We start from the raw sequence: 23,206 nt of genomic DNA on the forward strand, positions 1-23,206 counted from the left end.
ATCGCTGAAGCATGCGGCATTTCAAGAACCCTAGTGTTTATAAAGATCGTGCAAGGCTACCAAGGGTCCTTTCATGTCACAAGGTAAGAAGAGAACGCCGAAAACAATGAGATTAAACAGCAGGGTATTGAAATACAATGACTTTGTACGGAGTGCAGTTAGACAGAAAGTGCACGAGTTTTTCATTAATAATCGACCACAATACTAAATTCTGTTCTGTTGGCTGTCAATAGAGATCCAGATCTCCCAGATATTAAAAGTTCAACACTCCACGCCCTACTTAAAGAAATGGATTTTATTTATGAACGGAGGGGAAACAAAGCCATGCTGAGTGAAAGAGACAATGTTGTGTCTTGATGCTGTAGGCATTTATCACAAGTTAAGAAATTCCAAAATGAAACTAGAAACATTGTTTACACAGATAAATAATTTGTTAAAACCTGCATAACAATGCAAAAGGCATGTGTTGACAAGTCTATAAACAGTCCGCGGCAGGCATTTTTAGCGGGACTCTCCAGTGGTTTGAGGATGCCTCCAGGTCATGGGTCACGATTTGCGTTAATGCATGCAGGTAACGAGCTCGGATTTGTGCCGATTGCGCTTGTATTTTTATGTAAGAAAAACATTTCTGGCACTCATGATGAAATGGATGGTGATTGTTATGAAGAGTATTTTAAAGAACAGATTCTCGCAAATCTCCCATCTCAATCTGTACAATGCTTCCTACAACAGCCGAAAGAAAGAGAAATTGCCAACTAAGTCATGGAAGAAAGAGCGTATGTGGGAGTGGCTTCAATCACATGGTATTGCGTACAGTGAGGACATAAGATTGATCTGATGAACATCATCTGTAAAGAAAAATATGATGCTTACATCATTGACGAAATGGCTAAGAAAATGGGACATACCGTTTGACTGCCACCTTATCGCAGAGAGTTAAATCTGATCAAACTTGTGTGGGGTCAGGTGAAACATCACATTAGTATGAACAATACTACTTTCAAAACAAAGGACATGGAGAAGCTCATTCAAGAAGGGTTTTAGAGTGTAAGTGTAGAAAATTGGAGTGCTTATGTTCAGCATGTGAAGATGATTGAGGCAGATATGTGGACTGCAGATAATATCCAAGATGACCCAGAGTCTCTCATAATAAGGTTGGAGGTCAGCTCTTCAGAAGAAGAAATGTCCAGTGAACAAGAAGATGAGCAGCTTGATGATGACCTGCAGGGCATTAGGCCGCTGGAATAACGTTGTCTGGAGGTAAGATTGCAGTCTTAAACGTGTGTTGTGTTGTAACTTATGTATTTCTCAGTCTCTGATATGACAACTTACCATTCACGCTGTGTTACATGTCTGAGAACTCTTGATATTATTATTTGCTACGCACCTGCAATAATGTGTATGACAGAACTTTCATTAAGTTAAATTACATGGATTTGTGCTGAAAGCGCTTGTATTTTTGTGTAAGAAAAACACTGCTGACACTAATGATGAAATGGATGAGCCCACACAAGTTTGATCAGATTTAACTCGCTGTGAGAAAGTGGCAGTCGAACTGTATGTCCCTTTTTTTTGTTTTCTTGTGTTAGAAAAAACGCTGATGCTCACAATGAAATAGATAGTGATTGTTTTGAGAATTTTTTTAAGAACAAATTCTCGCAAATTTCTCACCTCAGTATGTAGCATTTGCCTTTCATTGTCCAATATACATTATGCCACTGAATATTTGTTTACTTTCTTTCATCTAAACGTGTAATAATACAGGAAGAGTCATATGATAAGAACAAAATTACTTGTTATTTCTGGGTGTTGTCTTTGCCTCTGCAACTGAAAGTGACTCACCGTGATCTATGTATGTGTCGCTGCAACAGATGATTTGTATCCTGCCACTGACCTAGGCTGACCTTGCAGCATATATTGCCATATTACGTATTAAACTTGATCCATATCTAACGGATGACTCAGGTTAACTTTCATGTCATTTCAATTGTTTTGTCATAGGCATACCGTACATAACTAAAATTCCAATGTAAATAAATAATAAACTGTCGCAGTATTTGTAATCTGTTCTAAGCATTGTTATGTAATTCAATTACTATCCTCAGATTCCCCATTCCTTAAGGAATAACTCAGTCTTTATTAAAAATTGTTTACCCAAATTCTGTCATTTTTGCGGTAATTATAGTTAAAAGGGTGGAGATTATAATGTTGCGAAGGATTGGAATTCCATCGGGATGAGGAGCTGTCTGACACTCCGTCTGGCAGCACGCTGTACTGCTTGTGTCGAGTACTGAACAATAGCTGCCCTGCTACACTCACTAGACGCGGCAACACTGATACCAAAAGAGCTACAGTACACTCATAATGGACATCAGAAGTAACTTTTTCTATTATTTAGCATTATTAACAAGTTATTTTTCATCTTCAAGTTTCACATAGGTGATGGTAGTTTTATGAATGAATGAGGTAAATTCTATCTTGACTGAGTGTAGTACTTCTTCTTTGGAATACTATTTCCAATAGCATTCATATTTAATGACTTTATTAATTATCTGCTATCAATGCATTAAAATGTGAATTTAAATGATAATTTTTTTAATGAATTTGATACTTCAATGAATTGTGATGGTATAAAATCTGTCAGCTTATCTCATTCCTATGTTCGGATTAGATTTTCCAGTCATACATTATTTCTAAACTTAACATGGATGGTTTCATAATAATAATAATAATAATAATAATAATAATAATAATAACAAGCTTTACCGGGCGAGCTGGCCGAGCGCGTAGAGGCGCGCTGCTGTGAGCTTGCATCCGGGAGATAGTAGGTTCAAATCCCACTATCGGCAGCCCTGAAGATGGTTTTCCGTGGTTTCCCATTTTCACACCAGGCAAATGTTGGGGCTGTACCTTAATTAAGGCCATAGCCGCTTCCTTCGAACTCCTAGGCCTTTCCTATCCCATCGTCGCCATAAGACCTATCTGTGTCGATGCGACGTAAAGCCCCTAGCAAAAAAAATTAATAACAACAACAACAACCATGCTTACTAACTGTATGAGAGTTATTGGGATAAACAAAGTATTTAATTAATGTTGAGTGTCTAATAAAATGCTGCCTCTTACCCGGAGGCCCCGGGTTCGATTCCCGGCCAGGTCAGGGATTTTTACCTGGACCTGAGGGCTGGTTCGAGGTCCACTCAGCCTACGTGAATAGAATTGAGGAGCTATCAGACGGTGAGGTAGCGGCCCCGGTCTAGGAAGCCAAGAATAACGGCCGTGAGGATTCGTCATGCTGGCCACACGACACCTCGTAATCTGCAGGCCTTCAGGCTAAGCAGCGGTCGCTTGGTAGGCCAAGACCCTTCAAGGGCTGTAGTACCATGGGGTTTGGTTTTGGTCTAATAAAATGTGACTTTTGATCATTGTTGTACGAAGCGAACTCGCGTTCAAGTGATAGTGGACTTTGCCAGTGAAATAATAGGGTTGCAAGCCATTATGTAGAAATACTGAGGAGCATTTGTTGTGATTGTATGCCATGTGTTAGAGATAATAATAATAATAATAATAATAATAATAATAATAATAATAATAATAATAATAATAATAGCATCCTAGGAGTCAACCTAGGAGGGGCCTTTATGGCCCTGCCAAATGGGAGTGAAATGCGATGCTGCAACCATCTGCAACAATAAACTATTGGATTCAGCAAGAGAATTCAACTAGCCTCTTTCACTCCAACTCCAGCACGTAACCTATAAAAGCTGCCCCTGTTAAGCCGAGCAATCCAGTGAAAGGTTGGGTAAACAATCCCAGCGGGAAACTGGGTCGGTGAACTGATCAGTGCTGGGGGCTCCAAGGCTCACAACCTTGGGTAATACCTTGGTCGGTGAGAAATATCACTGACCCCAGTCTACAGTTTTTCAACTGTGAAAAGCATGGAGGAAATTTCAGCTAAAGCTACTACCCCAGGTGGTAACCAATCCACCGTCGTCTTGTACGATGCTAGCGGGCCTTCGGATTCTGAGAAGCCTGCACCGACATGCTTGGAGGTCGTAGGTTATGATCTTCATTTCTGTGTTTGAGGGATGTTCCACCATTCAACACATTGTAAAATATATTAATAATAATAATGTTATTTGCTTTACGTCCCACTAACTACTTTTTAAGGTCTTTGGAGACGCCAAGGTACGGGAATTTAGTCCCGCAGGAGTTCTTTTACGTGCCAGTAAATCTACCGACACGGGGCTGTCGTATTTGAGCACCTTCAAATACCACCAGACTGAGCCAGGATCGAACCTGCCAAGTTGGGGTTAGAAGGCCAGCGCCTTAACCGTCTGAGCCACTCAGCCCAGCGTAAAATATATTAAGTTATAAGAAGACCGGTTTTGACTCCCTTGGAATCTCATCAGTTCTTGTTGAAAATCAAATCAAGGAGAATCTGATAACAATCATCATAATAAAAAATTATGTACCTAAAGGCGATTGCATGGAAACACATCAATGGGTTGCAACACATTACCTTGAAATGTAACGTGCACATGGCAAACAGCACTTCAATCAACTTAAATCTACTAATAAGTTTATTCCATCTATTCCAAAACACTGCAAGATTATGTAAACTAAAACCAGCAAGTTCTAAATGTTTTCATAGTCAAACATATTTTCATTTCAACTATGTCATATATCAAGTTGTTTGAATCAGGGCTGACAATCAAGTTCCGTGTTCCACAAACACACGGTAATAATTCTAAATTAGACCCAAGATCTTTCTTAAATACTAAGCATCTCAAACCAATGTACAATTTCAGCCAATTACCAAACGTTTCATGTGATTGTGTGGTTACAATAGTCAACAACTTGTTTTTTTTTGTTTTTGTTTTTTTTTAAGTTCACATATTCCAGCTGATTGTGACAAGAACGCTTGACAAGTCTATGCCAGGTTGTACAAACATACAACAGCATTTTTACTCATATCCAAGAACATGAAAGTCCCATGTATTTCATATCAATATATAAACTTTTAATCAATATGTATATTCTCAACTACGATAGTGCATTTGTTTCCAATAGATTGAAACAAGACCAACAGTTCTATTCTGTGTTCCATGAACACATGACAATTTTTTGAAACCAAAACCAAGAACTTTTAAATGCCAAGTCTTTGTACATTCAATGTATATATGTTTCATCTAGTTTAGTCAGATGGAGGCAGGACAGTCAAGCCCAGGAACATTCTTGAAACGCCAATTGTTTCATATCGTTGTAAGTGTTTCATATCGTATGTGTGTGTTTTCAACCAGTGCAGGTGTTTCCAGTGTTCCGTGTTCCATGAACAAAAGACAGTTTAAGCCAAAACTAAGAACTTTTTAAGTTCCAAGTGCTGCTTGCCATGTGTACGTTACATTTCAAGGTAATGTCTCGCAACCCATTGATGTATTTCAATGCAATCGCCTTTAGGTAAATAATTTTTTATTATGATGATTGTTATCAGATTCCCCTTGATTTGATTTTCAATAAGAAGTGATGATGACTCCAAGGGAGTCAAAACTGGTCTTCTTATAATTTAATATATTATACAATGTGTTGAATGGTGGAACATCCCTCAAACTCTATGCTCGGAGGTATCGGAGACTCCACGAAAGATCAGACATAGAGCCAAGAATTTCTTTGCTACCTTTAATGCCAATTCTCTCCAGAAGCTTGGAAAACTGAAACAGCTCACAGATATCCTATCTGCACAGAAAATTTTGATTGCAGCAATTCAGAAAAGAGATTTACAGACAAGCAGGCCTTTGAATCTGAAGGTTACAGGATCTTCAAGGGTAAACCTAGTAAACATGTCATACAAACTGTCCCCCACCTTGGCACAGGATTTGTAGTCAACAAAAAGATTCTGGACTCAATCACAAATTTCACCTCTGTGAATAGCAGTCTCGACTCTGTCCTTTTGAAGTACAAACAAAATGTACACTGTTATGAACTTTCATGCGCAGATCAACCAAACAAACAACAGAGACCCAGAGGGAACTGATAGATTCTGGGAAGAACTTGAAGATATTTTATCCAAGATTCCAGACAAACATACCATCATCTTGCTTGGAGATTTCAATGCCCAGGTAGGCAAAGAGAGAAAGTTCCAAAACATGATTGGAAACTATCCTGCTCACCAGAGAACAAATCATAACGGAGAAAGGCTGATAGAGCTGTGTAAGGCATTTAAACTCGTAATGAAGTCTACTGCTTTCGAACACCTGCCCAAGAAACAGAAGACCTGGATATCCTCAAATCCCCACCTTGGTGAATTCCAGATTGATCATGTCGCAATCACACGGAAGGCTCAAAGAGAAATTCAGAATGTGAAAGTTCTATGAAATGCAAAACTGGACTCAGATCACTATCTATCCCAGATAAAAATCAACTGCTCCTGAGAAACACAAGGAGAGTTCGAGCCAAAAAGATTGAAAGATTTGATAGAGAAAAACTAGGATCTAACCCTGAGTTCACTCAAAAAGTACAATCCGTGGATGCAGAGAACTGGGAACAACTGCGCGAGGCCCTGGCAGAAACAATGAATGCGATGCAGCAATAAGGCAAAGACAGTTCGCCTGGCAGAAATGGACTCACCATAGAACCAAGTCAACTGGACAAACTTCTTGAATGAGAGAAAGTGTGCAGCAAAAACCATTCACAATGTTAAACGTGCTTTTGATAAACATCATCTGGCTCAAAATTGAGCAGGATTTCAAGAAGAAGAATATACGTGACTTTTATAAAACATTCAAAAGCAACTAGAGATAATATGATCCACCGAGCCTACAGTTCAGAGATTCCAATGGAAAACTAGCCCATAACGACAAGGAAAACTGGCGGGTCCTTGCAAAATACTTTTAATCCCTTCTTAACTATGAGGCCCCAATATGCAGATTCACATCTGAATATAAAACACAAGTCCACCCAGATTCAGCCCCACCCATGAAAGAGGAAATCAGACAGATTATCCAATCCTTGAAGAACAATAAAGCGTCAGGTGAACATTCGATAATAGCTTAATTGTGGAAGTTTGCTACTGACAATGCAGTGGGGAGAAATTAACAGACATCATACATGAAATCTGGAGTACCAAAAGACTTCCAAGTGACTGGACATCTGCCCTAAACCACCCACTTCATAAGAAAGGCGACAAGTCGGATGTTAACAACTATCGCGGCATCTCCCCCTACTCATAACCTACAAAATTCCCTCAAAAGCTCTTCAAACCAGGACAGAAGAACAGCTAGATCCAGAGCTGGGTGATTACCGAGGAGGTTTTAGGAAAAGCCGGTCATGTGTGGAGCAGATTATGACTCTGAAATCTGTCCTTTCATATCTTAAACTAAGGAGCAAGCTTTTTGTAGTAATGTTCATCGACTTTAAAAAGGCCTATGATTCAATTGACAGAACTTCCTTAATTCAGATCTTAAACGAATTTGGCTTGGACAGTAACACAAGAGCGATCATCCAACAGACTCTCACCAACACCATCTTAAAAGTGAAGTTCAGAGGAGAAACTTCAGATGCCTTTGAAATACGGACAGAAGTTAGGCAGGGAGATGGTCTCTCGTTCTTGAGAAAGTGATCCATGAATGGCACAGAGAAATGAGTTATGAAGGAGTCGAAAGCGGAGTCAGACTAAGCCACAAGAACAAGAACCTTTCAATTGACTGTCTAGCATTTGCAGAAGATCTTGCGGTTTTTCGCTGATTCTTTGGATGTGGCCACGAAGCAGATCAACCAGCTTCAAACACAAGCTGCAAAGGCGGGCCTCCAGATCTCCTTTGAGAAAACAAAATTCATTACAAACATTAAAAGAAGCCTTTGCATCACACATGAATAAAATTGAAATGGCTTACCATCTGACGAAAATGACTACAACAAAGATCTATATCTCTGAATGCAAAACTCAAACACTATTGCACTGTCATCCAGCCAGAGACTCTAAATGCAGCGGAAGGCCACGCCATGAACTAAAAAAAGGCACGATGGAGAAACTGGAGGCTAACGAAAGGAAGATTTTGAGGAAAATTTTGGGTCCATTCAAAGACAATGACAAGTTTAGGAGACAGCACAACCAGGAGTTGCACTCGTATGTGGAGAAAATAACCAATGTGATGCGGAAAAGGAGAATTACTTTTTATTGACACATGTCCCGAATGAAATCAACACGGTTAACCAACCGCATTTTCACTTTCCTCCAAGAGAAAAAGGCGAAGTGGGCATGGTTCAGTGAGGTACAGAAAGATCTGCAGGCAATTGGGATCTCATTTGAAGATATCCAGGAGCGTGACCTACTTAAGAAAAAACTCCAAGAACATCAGTTTCCAACCAAAGCCGAAGCTGAAAACTGGAAAGGCATGGACGAAAGAGCGAAAGGAGCAACACCGTCTACAAATGAAGGAATACGGGACCAACACTAAAGCTCAAAGGAAAACAGTTGAAATGGCGTGGTCCTTAGTTGGCCGAAATGAAACAAGAAGAAGAATGTAATTTGCTTTACATCCCACTAACTATCTCTAAGGTTTTCGGAGGCACTAAGGTGCCAGAATTTAGTTCCGCAGGAGTTCTTTTACAGGTCAGTAAATCTACCGACAAGAGGCTGACGTATTTGATCACCTTCAAACATCACCAGACTGAGCCAGGATCGAACCTGCCAATTTGGGGTCTGAAGGCCAGCGCCTGAACCGTCGGAAGTCACTCAGCCCACCTAAAGATTATAAAGAGCACATGTTGCAGCAGCATTGGCAGCAGCATTGAAGGGAATGTTTTATTAATGATGATGATTATGATAATAATTGAGATGCACTCAACATAATGGTTATTTTAAATTGGAAATGACTTAGTGTTCTTCAAGAGATTCTTAAAATAATTGACATAGGCTACGTTGATTAACCGTTAATACCATTTAAGTGATTTCTCAATGATCTAATCACAAATTTACAGGTAGATGATAGCTTAAGGAGTTAACACAGTAAAGGTCATCAAGATGATGAATTAATGTCTGCTACATCCTAATAATCAATGATTAAAATATTTATTTACAAGTTGCTTTACGTTGCTCCAACACAGATAGGTTTCCTATGGGAATCAACATCTTCATCAATTTATCAATAGATAGGCCTTATGGCGACGATGGGACAGAAAGGGGATAAGAAAGGGAAGGAAGTGACCGTGGCCTTAATTAAGGTACAGCCCTAACAATTTTCCCAGTGTGAAAATGGGAAACCACAAAAAAACCATCTACAGAGTTGCCGACAGTGGGGTTCAAACCCACTACCTCCCGAATACTGGATACTGGTCGTATTTAAGCAGCTGCAGCTATTGAGGTCAGTAATGATAAAAATAAAGCCTGGAAACATGTAAATAAGGTTGTAAATACAGTGTACATTACGTGTCGATGTGCTTGGGTGAGTGTGTGTAGCTGCTAATTATTTGATAAGATCATGTTCCAAGCAAATTTATATCTTTTGTGGGCTGAGATTTATCCTTGTGTTCCGTCAAGGAGGAGAATGATTTTGGCGTTGCTAGTGAATTTATATGTGATGGAAATATATTTCTTTTTGTGGTGATATTTAGACCTGACTTAGTGATTAACTGAATTTTTTATAAAGATTGTGGTATATTCTCGAAGGTAAGGAAAGCCAACAAGATTAGATATTAAAAACAAGATTAAAAATTAAAAAGTGAAGGTTAAAAATTAAAAATAATGTCAGATGTTGTAACCATCCAGGCGTCTCCAGCCCTACTAATTTAATATAATATCATATTACGCGATATCATTTGATATCAAGTTTATCCGCCATCGGCGATTATTCTTAATAACATATTTATTCAACGTCAATCATTTGTAATCAAGGCTTTTTTGAATCATATTGTATATATGATAACATCGTTTTATTATTTAAATTATTATATTATGTAGGATAAGAATTCATTATGTTGTAAATACGGTCAATATGTTGAGACATAGTTGTTTTCATTTCATCTCATGTTTGTGTATACGGAGGGTTATTCTTGAAGCTTGGGATTTTGCGTGAGTCATGGGTTTATTTTATGACCAAGGCTAGTAAACAGCGACCCGTGCGCGAGGCTTGCAAGCTGGTCAGCTATATCATCGCCACGCCTTCTGGACTTGTCGAGGAAGAAGAGAAAGGGAGTTGATGCTTCGATCTATCGAATCAGATACTTCGTTGTATATGAGTTTTGAGATTGAACTGTTACCAAGATTGGGGGTGAGCCCGGATATATACTGATTCTCAACACGAGAACGGGACCTTACGAGCTTACAACCTTACAACCTAACTACGAGATACTCCATCACTAGTACTTCTACTGTGAACATCTATTTTGAACGACGTGATTTGATTTTTGAAACAGTGTGTGGTCGCTCCGCGACAGAGTTATTTTTGTACAATGTGTTATCGCTTCGATACAGTACTTAGGTGCGGTAAGGTTTTCGGATCTACGAGAAACGAAACAAGCTTATGGCCTGTGTGATATTCAGTAAATATTGTGGACGAAGAACTATGTTTAGTTCAAGTCTACGGAATTTTGGTACAAGTCTGTACCGTATAAATAGTATAGCTCAGTTGGATTGAGATTTCTACTAATATGGAAAAATTCATATCTCTGAATTTTCTCCTCTTACGATCAAAGCTGATCAGTTTTTACAAGTATAGGACCAATGTCTAATTTAAAGACTAGGCAAGCAGGGAGTGCTAGTCCAGATAGCCCGTACCACATCAGAGAAGGAAGGAAGGATGTCCATGGAACAAATTCTACATCAAGAAGGAGAGAACGAGTAACCACGGAAACCAGATGACTTCAACGAAAGCTGCAATTGGTGAGCTTCAATTAGATAAAGTAAGCAATAAGTAAATTCAGTAAATTAAATTCTAAATTCCTCCACGATTTAAGGAAACTTTTCCGATTCATCTCATTTTTTTTTTTTTTATAAATTCATTTGTATTTTATATTGCATTAATTTTCTTTCTTAAGCGATACTTAATGGTTAATTATTTAAAATCTTACCCCTGTGATTTAAGTATAAGTCTCTATGCTAGTAAATATAAATTTTGGTTTACAGTTTTATTTAAAACTGTAACCATTGCGCCCAAACATTACATAGAGAAATGGGGAACCATGGAATGTTAATTGTTTCTATTTGCGTGGCAATTTGCAGGCAAGCCACAAATAGTTTATTTAATATTCATGTGTCCCAAGATAATAACTTTCATCTCCCCATGTGTCTTGACGAGAGGGAACAGTTACAATGTAAACAAGATTTAAATATAAAATATCATCAGATGTATGAGCTGAAAATAAGACAGTAAACCAGAATTTTGAGACAGTGTCAACTTAAAACTAGATTGAATCAATAACTGTTGTATATAAGATCGTTAGACCTGAGATTAAAACCAAGACAGTATAAAATGATCATGATGGAGCTTAAACGATGTTGTGTAGGATAGTGATGGGACATTCGATTCATTTTACTGAATCTATTCATTTGATTCCGTTCACATTACTGAATCGATACAGTGATCCGATTCATGGCACATTAGTCACCGCTCCTACTGCATCTGTGAAGTATGTGCTGGTAAGACAGCAGCAACAGCATTCAGTGCTCGCAGCTGCCACCTGGTCTTCATGCTATGAAATCCTTTCTTAGAAAAAAATGCTAGTCCAGCAAAGCAGGGTGAGAAAGGTTAGGATTAGGAAGGTAGCAGCCATGGCCTGAATTCAGGTAGAGTCCCAGCATCTTAACGGCTGCCGACGGTGGGATTCAAACCCACCATCCCCCGAATGGAAGCGCTTAGCTACGCGATACTAACCGCACGACAACTCCCTCAGTAATTTTTTAAAATATGTCTTTTTCTATCAGCTGAGAATTTTTTTAAATCGTCATATTTTGTATAGGCTACCCAAGATGTACAGTAGCCCGCTGGTTTTCTGATTCAACATGCTGTTGGTTAAGTTATTTCATCTGTCCGCATGTGATTGAAGTACAGTAGCCCGCTGGTTTTCTGATTCAACATGCTGTTGGTTAAGTTATTGCGTCTGTCCGCATATGATTGAAGTCTTGTGCAACGATGTGACATATGAACTGAGAGAATACTGAGCCATTCTTCCCAATATAAAATAGGTACTTTTGAGTGGTTGTGAGCATGACTCATAGTCATAGGGCAGGCTAGAGTCGAGTTTAATTGTCAAATGTCAACTAAGTTATAATACTAAGATTCATTAAACCAATAAATACTATAACCTAATAGCTTACCTACTTACTAGCTACTTCAGAATTATGTTTTGACTACCTTTTTAACAATGCAAATAAATCCATCTATTATTTAAACCTCCCTGTAAGAAGAGGACAGTGAATGCAAATGGGTGTTATTTTCAAATGAGCTGAGCTCGAGAGTCCATTATAGCATATGACACTGTCCGCTGGGAGTAAGCTGAATCGTGTGCCGTGAGCTCGCCGTTCCTGTGAATCGATTCACTCGGACACTTGAATGAATTGATACACTGCTTCGAATCATGCGTTCAGTAGCCAGCACTAGTGTAGGATTCAAATGAGATTCCTTCATTCAAAATAATTTGTTGTTGGTTTTACCACACACCATACTTGGAAGAAGAAACCAACAACAGACTGAGCCAACAACTAAGCTAAATACTGTTTTGGGAAGTGGAATGTGAAAGTTTGCTGTAGTATTACTACTACTGTTTGTCAGTATAGCCTAAGCGTTCGACAAGCGAGGACGTGTTGAGTAGACGGTCCCGATAGTGAGACAGGGGAGTACCAGAGGGGAGTGTAAGGAAGAAGTGAGGAGTTTAAAGAAGATGATTGGTGTTGAACAATACAGGGCAGTAATAGGAAGATGGCTGGGGAGAAAGAAGAAGTGAAATTAGGAGGGAGCAGAATGGTATTGGGAATGAAGGGAGAGATGATGCTGACAGCGGCGGTGATTATAGTAATGCTATGGATCAGAGGAGTTGAAATGAACCCCAAGCCGAACTCCAGCGGAAGCATGAATTGGGAAGACGTGGAGCTAATCAAAAGAGTTGTAAAAAAAAAGAAGTGGTTTAAGAGGTGTGCCCATTTGAGCAACTTAAAAATTTGATACAATAGCAAACAAAGGAGTTCGAGAAAATGAAGAAATGGTTTCGAGAAAAGGCAGATGACACAACAGCCAAAGTGAGAAACAACGCCAAAGAAGTTGCATCATTAAGGGAGAAAATAAGAAGATTAGAAGAGGAAGCACTGAAACTTAAATCGGAGAATGAAATGCCTATTTATATATGGTGTGCCCGAGGAGAAGAGGGAGAACAAACTGCTTACAATTTATAAAGTGGTGGACATAATTCAGGGGAAATTGAAAATTAATTTTTGTGAAGTAGGCGAGAACAGGGAAAGTAAAAAGGAAATAGGCCAATTAAATTGCAACTGTTTTCCACGTTGATGGCCGATATAGTGATGGGAAATGCGGGTAATATACAGAGGGAAAAAATATGGATCAGGAGAGACATGGGAAGTGAAGGGATCAGGAATGCCAAAATTCTTAAGAAGCATATGATTCTATCAGGGCACAGGAACTAGTAGTGAAAAATGGCTGCGGGAAAAGGATTTGGACCGCGACCAAATTACTGGACCTAGAGGAAAAGATGACACAGGAGGAAGGAGATGAGTATGTGGAAGAGAGTGGAAGAAAGGCAAGTTATACACAGCAATGCTGGAGAAGACGGACAAGGTGATTAGGAAAATATCAAGGAAAACAGGAAGCTGAATGAAGAAAGACAGAAAGTGGAACTTAGTGAAAGAGTGATCGTGAATAGTGAAAAGGGAAGAGCGGTGGACAATGGAGTGAAATAGGAAGGTTTAGAGATACAGCTACGGGCACGGCAAGTGCAGAGGAAAGTCCGAGAAGTGAATGCAGTGAAGTAATGGATGTGCAGAGTGAAAAGGACAACGCAGAGGTACCCAGGCAAAGAAATGAACTGTGTTTGAGCAGAGGAAGCAAGATGGGCTTCGGAAGGAACAAGAACTTAAGGGACCTGTGGGGAATAAAAAGAAATGATGAGGGTATTGTAACAAGGCGCAAAAAACTCTAATAATGTTAGTAAGTAGTTGTAGTTAATATGTTTTGGACCTTTTATTGTCAATTTATTTTATTTGGCTGTTTTTTTTTAATTATATGTCGTTTAGGCTATGCCAAATTTGAACCATGTATTGGGTGGAAACCTGTGAGGTTCAATAAATATAAATAAACAGTACTACTGTTTGTGTCAAATGGGAAGCTGTTTCCGTTGCAGTCATATTTATGAAGTAAATATATTTGACCAGGTGCAAGTGATATTTAACACAGTGAAATTTTCCGTGGAGCAGAGTACATTGAGATGGGATCACGTGACAATATAGCATTTGCTTGGCTGGATAGTTCTGAGTAGTCACTCAAGGTCATAACGCTTCCCATTTGATACAGACTACAAAAACAAAACTCAGTAGATTCAAGTGGGGCATTAATATTACTACCACAGAGTGCACTGTGTTAATGAAAAGAAAATGACTTGATTGAAGTTCAGTATTAATCAAACTAAACAAAATTCCATTGTGAGAGACTTCAAACTGTATCAGGTTAGACAGACCCTTCAGAAGTCATAATTAATAGAAAAATTATCTTGTAAATTCAAAACACACTAATTGCCTATTACCTAATGGTTAAGGGCTACTTAATACAACAATATAAGCAAAATTTTGTATTTTTTCTAGTCATGAAAGTTGAAATGTTGAAATGCTTACCATCAGATATATTAACATGACCAGTTTCAGCCAAGGTAGCAGTTGTAGTGGGAGGACCTCCTTCTCCATCACTGTCTCCTGTTGCCTGAGTGGCGACAACAGTGGACAAGCGAGCTCGTTCCTGCTCTTCAAGGGACCCATAATGGATGGTCTTCTGTTTCTTGACGTAAATGATTTCTTCATCATCAGACATAATGGGAAGTTTGTCTCTAAAACATAAATTTAAAAATATGAGCATCTGTTTAAAAGCCAGATATGACAAAGAGAAAAGAGAAGGCTCTTCAGCTACTCTCAAATACATTTCTGGAGTCAATGAAGTCATCTTGGCTCACGTTGGGTTTCACCAGGAGTTTGAAAAAAGACAGTCTTGATAAGTTATTATTCATATAAAAACTTCAACCCAGCGTCAACCAAGATTCAACCTTGGCCACCAAGAAAGCCAGCAGTTAAACCCTATGCTGAAAGGAATCTCAAAGAGATGCAGTTTAAGGTCAGGTAGAAAACTAAGAATACCTCCTGGAGAAAGATGTCCACAAACCTTGGCTAACTGTTTTATTGTTCATAATTTACAGTACACTGATCATTTATTAAGAGACATATAATGGGAGGTTTAAACTCAGTTTGCCAAACATGCAAATTTTTTAATATGTTTTATTGACATTTCTTTACTGCACAGGTCATATTGTCACGATGAAAACGGGTAATACTAGGCTGGGAAGGAAGCGAGTGTGGCCTCAATTAAGACAAAGCCCCAGCCACTTGCCTGGTATGAAAATGGAAAACTACAGAAAACCATCTTCAGAGCTGCCAAAAGTGGGGTTCAACCTTACCATCTCCTGAATGGCAAGCTAACAGCTACATGGCCCAAACTGAGCAGCCAATTCACTTTGTAAACTTGTACTGTATATGGTTTAACTAATCATGGTGACATGATTCAAATGGTAAAATATGTCAAAAACTTGTGGTTCAATACCAACAAATTTAATTTAAAATGCAGAGGGTATAGAATGAAAACCACTACTTCCAACTGCCAATAGAGAAAAGATCAAAGGAAATTCAACATCTGGTAGGATGCACTATATCAGAACAAGTGAGCAATTGAAATCATCTGTATACCACCTGTCTACATTTTCCAGAATGGAAGTAACGTAAGAGAATTCTAATCAACATGTTAGATAATCCAGCAAGTTTTTGGTTGTGATCAATGGTAATACCAACATAGTTGGTCCGTTATTGGACATTATAAATTTTCCAGCTAACTCATTCCTGGTTGCCAGCGTTTCACCCCAGTGTGCTAAGTTGGGCTCATCAGTTGGTAAACAGCACACCCACCAAGCCGCATGGCTAGTGCATATCGTGGAGGCCACTGCGTAGGCTACTTGGAGCCACCGGCAGTGCCATTGCACTATGGAAGACTTTGTCTCATTTTCAAAAATTGATACCCGCCTGGCCATCAGATGATAAAAATGGGAATCAACATTTTTATCATCTGATGGCCAGGCGGGTATCAATTTTTGAAAATGAGACAAAGTCTTCCATAGTGCAATGGCACTGCCGGTGGCTCCAAGTAGCCTACGCAGTGGCCTCCATGGTATGCACCAGCCATGCGTCTTGGTGGGTATGCTATTTACTAACTGATGAGCCCAACTTAGCACACTGGGGCGAAACGCTGGCAACCAGGAATGAGTTAGCTGGAAAATTTATAATGTCTCTCTCTCTGCTAGTTGTTTTACGCCGCACCGACACAGATAGGTCTTACGGCGACGATGGGACAGGAAAGGGCTAGGAGTGGGAAGGAAGCGGCCGTGGCCTTAATTAAGGTACAGCCCCAGCATTTGCCTGGTGTGAAAATGGGAAAACACGGAAAACCATTTTCAGGGCTGCCGACAGTGGGGTTCGAACCTACTATCTCCCGAATACTGGATACTGGCCGCACTTAAGCGACTGCAGCTATCGAGCTCGGTAATTTATAATGTCCAATAACGGACCAACTATATTGGTATTATAGATTTAAGTAGCCTACGCAGTGGCCTCCATGGTATGCACCAGCCATGCATCTTGGTGGGTGTGCTATTTACTAACTGATGAGCCCAACTTAGCACACTGGGGCGAAACGCTGGCAACCAGGAATGAGTTAGCTGGAAAATTTATAATGTCCAATAATGGACCAACTATATTGGTATTATAGATTTGCTCATTCAGAACAAATGTTTCAGGTTCCCTATGGGAATCAACATCTTTATCATCTGATGGCCGGGCGGGCTTCAATTTTTGAAAATGAGACAAAGTCTCCCATAGTGCAACGGCACTGCCGGTGGCTCCAAGTAGCCTACGCAGTGGCCTCCATGGTATGCACCAGCCATGCGTCTTGGTGGGTATGCTATTTACTAACTGATGAGCCCAACTTAGCACACTGGGGCGAAACGCTGGCAACCAGGAATGAGTTAGCTGGAAAATTTATAATGTCTCTCTCTCTGCTAGTTGTTTTACGCCGCACCGACACAGATAGGTCTTACGGCGACGATGGGACAGGAAAGGGCTAGGAGTGGGAAGGAAGCGGCCGTGGCCTTAATTAAGGTACAGCCCCAGCATTTGCCTGGTGTGAAAATGGGAAAACACGGAAAACCATTTTCAGGGCTGCCGACAGTGGGGTTCGAACCTACTATCTCCCGAATACTGGATACTGGCCGCACTTAAGCGACTGCAGCTATCGAGCTCGGTAATTTATAATGTCCAATAACGGACCAACTATATTGGTATTATAGATTTAAGTAGCCTACGCAGTGGCCTCCATGGTATGCACCAGCCATGCATCTTGGTGGGTGTGCTATTTACTAACTGATGAGCCCAACTTAGCACACTGGGGCGAAACGCTGGCAACCAGGAATGAGTTAGCTGGAAAATTTATAATGTCCAATAATGGACCAACTATATTGGTATTATAGATTTGCTCATTCAGAACAAATGTTTCAGGTTCCCTATGGGAATCAACATCTTTATCATCTGATGGCCGGGCGGGCTTCAATTTTTGAAAATGAGACAAAGTCTCCCATAGTGCAACGGCACTGCCGGTGGCTCCAAGTAGCCTACGCAGTGGCCTCCATGGTATGCACCAGCCATGCATCTTGGTGGGTGTGCTATTTACTAACTGATGAGCCCAACTTAGCACACTGGGGCGAAACGCTGGCAACCAGGAATGAGTTAGCTGGAAAATTTATAATGTCCAATAACGGACCAACTATATTGGTATTATAGATTTGCTCATTCAGAACAAAACATTTCAGGTTCCGTATGGGAATCAACATCTTTATCATCTGATGGCCGGGCGGGCTTCAATTTTTGAAAATGAGACAAAGTCTCCCATAGTGCAATGGCAGTGCTGGTGGCTCCAAGTAGCTTACGCAGTGGCCTCCACGGTATGCACTAGCCATGCGTCTTGGTGGGTGTGCTATTTACCAACTGATGAGCCCAACTTAGCACATTGGGGCGAAACACTAGCAACCAGGAATGAGTTAGCTGGAAAATTTATAATGTCCAATAACGAACCAACTACTGTATACTGGTATAGGTTTGCTCATTCGGAACAAATGTTTCAGGTTCCCTATGGGAATCAACATCTTTATCATCAATGGTAATGGTAAGATTGGATTGCATGAACAGACAAATATCCTGATCTTCAACTGTTTTCAGACTACTGAACAGAAGTAAAATCTGAATGAACTGTGGATATCTTATTCATAAAATGGAGGTAACCCACATAAAAGTAACTACACCTAAATTTATAAGTACTTCAAAAAAATAGAAATGACAAATGTATCGTAATCAAATTGATCATCATGGCATTAATTCACAGACAAGTATAATAATGTCTTCCAAGTGCACCAAATTGCTGATTATTGGGTTTCTCTGATTTTCTTGCTCTTTTCTACAACCACTTTGACTGGACTCTTGCTTTTGTCATTCTTGTTTAAAATGTTATGGGATCTCATAGTAAATATGAGGTGCAAAGGTACAAAGAAGGAGCTTCCACCAGGTCAAATCCTTTTCAGGACCAAGCATAGTGTTCTTTGGTTCAGAGGGCCCCGGGTTCAATTCCTGGCCAGGTTGGAGATTTGAACCTTAAATGGTTCATTCCCTTGGCTCAGGGACTGCATATTTATATTGCCCCCAACACCCCTACAACTCACACACCCTACACAACACTATCTTCCACCACAATAACATGCAGTTTCCCACACACTGCAGGTGCCACCAACCCTCATCGGAGAATCTGCCTTGCAAGGACTGCACCAGGTTTGAAATAGCCACATAAAATTGTTTCCTTTTTTTTTTTTTTTTTTTCCATTGACATTGAGGGATTACCTAGTCAGAAAGAAATTCTATTAGCTGATAGTAACATAATCATAGAAACCATCATAAAAGACCAGCAGAAACCACCACCTTGGACCCTCCTGTATGCTAATGATGTGTTGGCCTCTGTGAGCAAGACTAAGCTCCAAGAAAAAATGCAAGCATCAAAAACACACCTAGAGGTGTTCAGACTATGTCTTAACGTTAAAAATAAGGAGTACATGACGACAGATCCAAATGTTATGGATATCATACTAATAGACTACATCAACCGGCACAAAAAGTCTCAACTTAATAGCCTACATGTTTCGTATACAAAGTATGGAGCATCCCCAGCTAAAAAATGCAAGTACATAAATTAATTCTTATAATTAAAAACTCTGATGGTAAAAATGTTTACATGTTATGCTAAAATACACAAAAATTTGTCTATGTTCATGTCCACGAGAAAATCTGCGTCCACGAGTAAGATGTGTTTGCAAAAAGTAAGTTGGAACTATTAACTATTTAATTAGCTGGATTATGTTTGTATTTTCATGAACTACCTATACGAACATTAAGAATTGGAAGATGGGATTATTCTTTTAACTTTAGTTCAGATAATGCCAATATGGGATCAAAGCGATGATATTTATACGTTGAAAATAAAGGCTTTCAAATAAATTGGCTCAACCATCACTCCCGATGGCACCCTCAGTAGTGAAACAAACAAACGTATCGGTAATGCGTGGCTTCAGTAGTGGTCTATGACCGGTGTGCTCTATGACAAGAAAATTCCTGAACAGTTAAAGTCAAAAATATATCGGACTGTCATCCGTCCAGTTGCACTATATGGCGCACAGTGTTGGCACGCAACAAAGGAAGTAGAACATTAACTTGCCGTTGTGGAAACTAGAATGCTTTACTGAACATTGGGCCTAACACTCCACAATCATGTCACCAATAAAGACATCCATAGTAGATATGGAATTGCACCAATCACAGAGGGAAAGCTGGGTACGATGGTATGGACACATGCTTTGAGCAGACAGCACAACTGTCAGAGGAAGAGGTTTGACCATGGAAGCTGTAGGAAGATGATCAGCAGGAAGACCAAAGCAGCAATGGCTTGACATCCTTCATAATAACCTGTAGATCGTAGGTCGACACGCCAACCAGGCGGAGAAACAAAGCCAAGAAAACAGACCCCACCACATTGTGGGACAAATTCTGGGGAAGAAGAAGATAGTCTATATGCAACTAATATAGCTGTGATCAGTGGGGTGCACTGAACCCCAACTACCCCAGCGCTGCTGGGGCAAACAATTTTGTATTTACATTTTCTTATTATTCCTTAAAACGTTTCTTAACGTAGTTAATAGAACTGCAAACAGCCAAGTCAAGTACACCCATTCGCTCTACTGCACTTTCTTTGCCAGCGCAAAACCAGTCCAGGTCTCTCCAGTGAGCTGGGTTCCTTGGCCGGCGCAAAAGAGAGCTACCCCAGCAAAATTCAAGTCGCTTGGTTGACGTATGCGTTTAAGCCTCCTTTTCTCAGGGAGGCGGGGTGATAGCTGCTGCCCTCGCTCGAGATTCACAGCGGCTTGCGGCAGGGGAGCAGCAAGCTTGGGTACACATTAGTTCAGTGCCACACACCAGGGGCTACAAGATAAAATAGTATAGCCACTGGCAGATAGTTTTGCTAATAGAAATAGCCATCTTATGAAATCAATTGTAATAAAAGTATTTTATTGTTGGATTTCGGCATGTATGAAGTTCTTGGGGGCAATTTATTGATGGCACGGGTAGAGGAAGTGTTTTGATACACACAGAAAAATAATTTAGTTGTCCAGCTTGAATACATAGCCAAGCACGAAGCACAAAAATGTTATATTTCGATATGATATAGGGTTTTTGGGCTTATGCCGTGTCAAGAAAATAAGGTGAAATTCTTTACATTTCACACAAAACTATGCTCTGCGTCATCAGAAGAAAATCTTGACTGTCCTCGAGAAAGGTTTCTAAAACCATGAACGAGCTTTGAATTTAGACGTTACCCAATAGAAGTGGAACTGGTACGTTCATTCGTCACCAGATGGCTCCTCGTACGCGGTACATCGCTAGTGTTCGAAGCGGAGGCTGACGGAACCATCAGAATCATTCTGAGAGGGTCATATAACATAACAGGCATACGCACATATGAAGGTATGACATTGACACAAGTCTGGAATGAAACATCTGGCAATGAGGAACATATGAATTTGGAAAACACCGAAATGAAATAACAACAGTGAAGGGACCTACCTATGTAAATCCTCAATGGCTGGCAACCAGGTATTATTTAATTGATAGCCAGTGTCCCTGTTGAAATTGTTAGGATTTCTACGTATTTGCACAGCTTCCCGTATAATCCTGGACCTGTAGTGTCTTGTGTGAGTAAGAACTCGAGCATCTTGGAATGTGACGTCATGACCCCACGACAGAGCGTGCTCAGCTATTGCTGATTTGTCTGGCTGGTCGAGACGAATATTACGTTCATGTTCCTTGATGCGAGTACCAATGGACCGGCATGTTTGGTCAATGTATACCTTGCCACAAGTACACGGAATTTTGTATACCCCAGGATGTAAAAGTGAGGACAATTAGTCCTTGGTATTACCCAGACTGTGAGCAATTTTAGTGACGGTGCCAAACACTGTTTTTATATTGTGTTTGCGGAGAACCTTGGCAATTCAATCTGTGGTATTATGAATGTAAGGCAGGTAGGCAGTTCCCTTAACTTCTTCCTTATGTGAGCTTTGCTTGGCCATTCCTCTGGGATGCAGGGCTCTATGAATCTGCAAATCGCTGTCGCCATTACCCTTGAATGTGACTTTGAGTGTGTCCACCTCCACCTGGATGTTTGATGGCTCACAAATTCGTCTCGCCCTCTTGGTGAGTGTCGTGAGAATGCCTTGTTTCTGTGCTGGATGGTGGTGAGAATGCCTTCCTTTCTTAGATGTTCTGGTAAGAAAGAAACCAGACGGCTCCTTGGGACATACCATCTATCATAAGCCTACCCACACAAATCGCTATCTTCATGCAGCAAGCTGGCCTTTGGTCACAGGGGTCCCGGGTTTGATTTCCGGCAGGGTTGGGAATTTTAAACTTCATTGGTTAATTCCTTTAGCACGGGGACTGGGTATATGTGTCGTCTTCATCATTTCATCCTCATCACAACGTGCAGGTCACCTACGGGAATCAAATCAAAAGACCTGCACCTGGCGAGCCGAACTTGTCCTCGGACACTCCCGGCACTACAAGTCATACGGCATTTCCATTTTTAGTACCTATACATACTCTTCCATTTTTCACGAAAATTTGTATGACCGCCAATTATACTTGCCATCATGTTATCCTTAGCTGACTTCTTTGCTATATTCAATTTCCTAGTAAGTTTCTTCAATTTCTCCTTACTTCCACAACCGTTTTTAACTCTATGTTATGTGAGCTTTGCTTGGTCATTTCTCTGGGATGCAGGGCTATATGAATCTGCAAATTGCTGTAACCATTACCCTTGAATGTGACTTCTGTACCTCCTTCTTAGTCCCCTTATTTCTCTGTTATAATATAGTGGAGCTTTACCATTCCTTACCACCTTTAAAGGTAGAAACCTAATTTCACAGTCCACAACAACTGCTTTAAACCCATCCCAGAGTCTGTTTACATTTTTATTTACCGTTTTCCACCAATCATCATTACTTTTTTTAAACTCTCTCATGCTTGTTTTATCAGCCATATGGTACTGCATAAATAGTCCTAATTTTAAAACCTTCCTTTCTCTCACATTTATCTTTAACTACCACAAGAACAGCTTCACAATCACTAATACCATCTATTACTTCGGTTTCTCTATAGAGCTCATCTGGTTTTACCAGCACCACATCCAGAATATTCGTCCCTCTAATTGGTTCCATCACTTTCTGAATCAGATGTCCTTCCCATATTAACTTACTAGCTGATGTACCCGTGCTTCACTATGGAATTCTACATTGAATACAGAATTCT

At 40.1% G+C, this 23,206-nt stretch overlaps 1 protein-coding gene across 2 annotated transcripts in view; it reads right to left on the bottom strand.

Moving 5' to 3' along the window:
- The window catches only part of U4-U6-60K (U4-U6 small nuclear riboprotein factor 60K), a 166,618-nt gene that overhangs the window by 137,280 nt on the left and 6,132 nt on the right, over positions 1–23,206 (bottom strand). For both annotated transcript variants that reach the window (XM_067148679.2, XM_068227944.1), the window contains exon 2: positions 14,831–15,039. In XM_067148679.2, the coding sequence (XP_067004780.2) occupies positions 14,831–15,023 (193 nt within the window). In that variant the 5' untranslated portion in view covers positions 15,024–15,039. The remainder of the gene's footprint in view (positions 1–14,830; positions 15,040–23,206) is intronic.

Source organism: Anabrus simplex, chromosome 5, assembly GCF_040414725.1.
Source record: "Anabrus simplex isolate iqAnaSimp1 chromosome 5, ASM4041472v1, whole genome shotgun sequence".
NCBI lineage: Eukaryota > Metazoa > Arthropoda > Insecta > Orthoptera > Tettigoniidae > Anabrus > Anabrus simplex.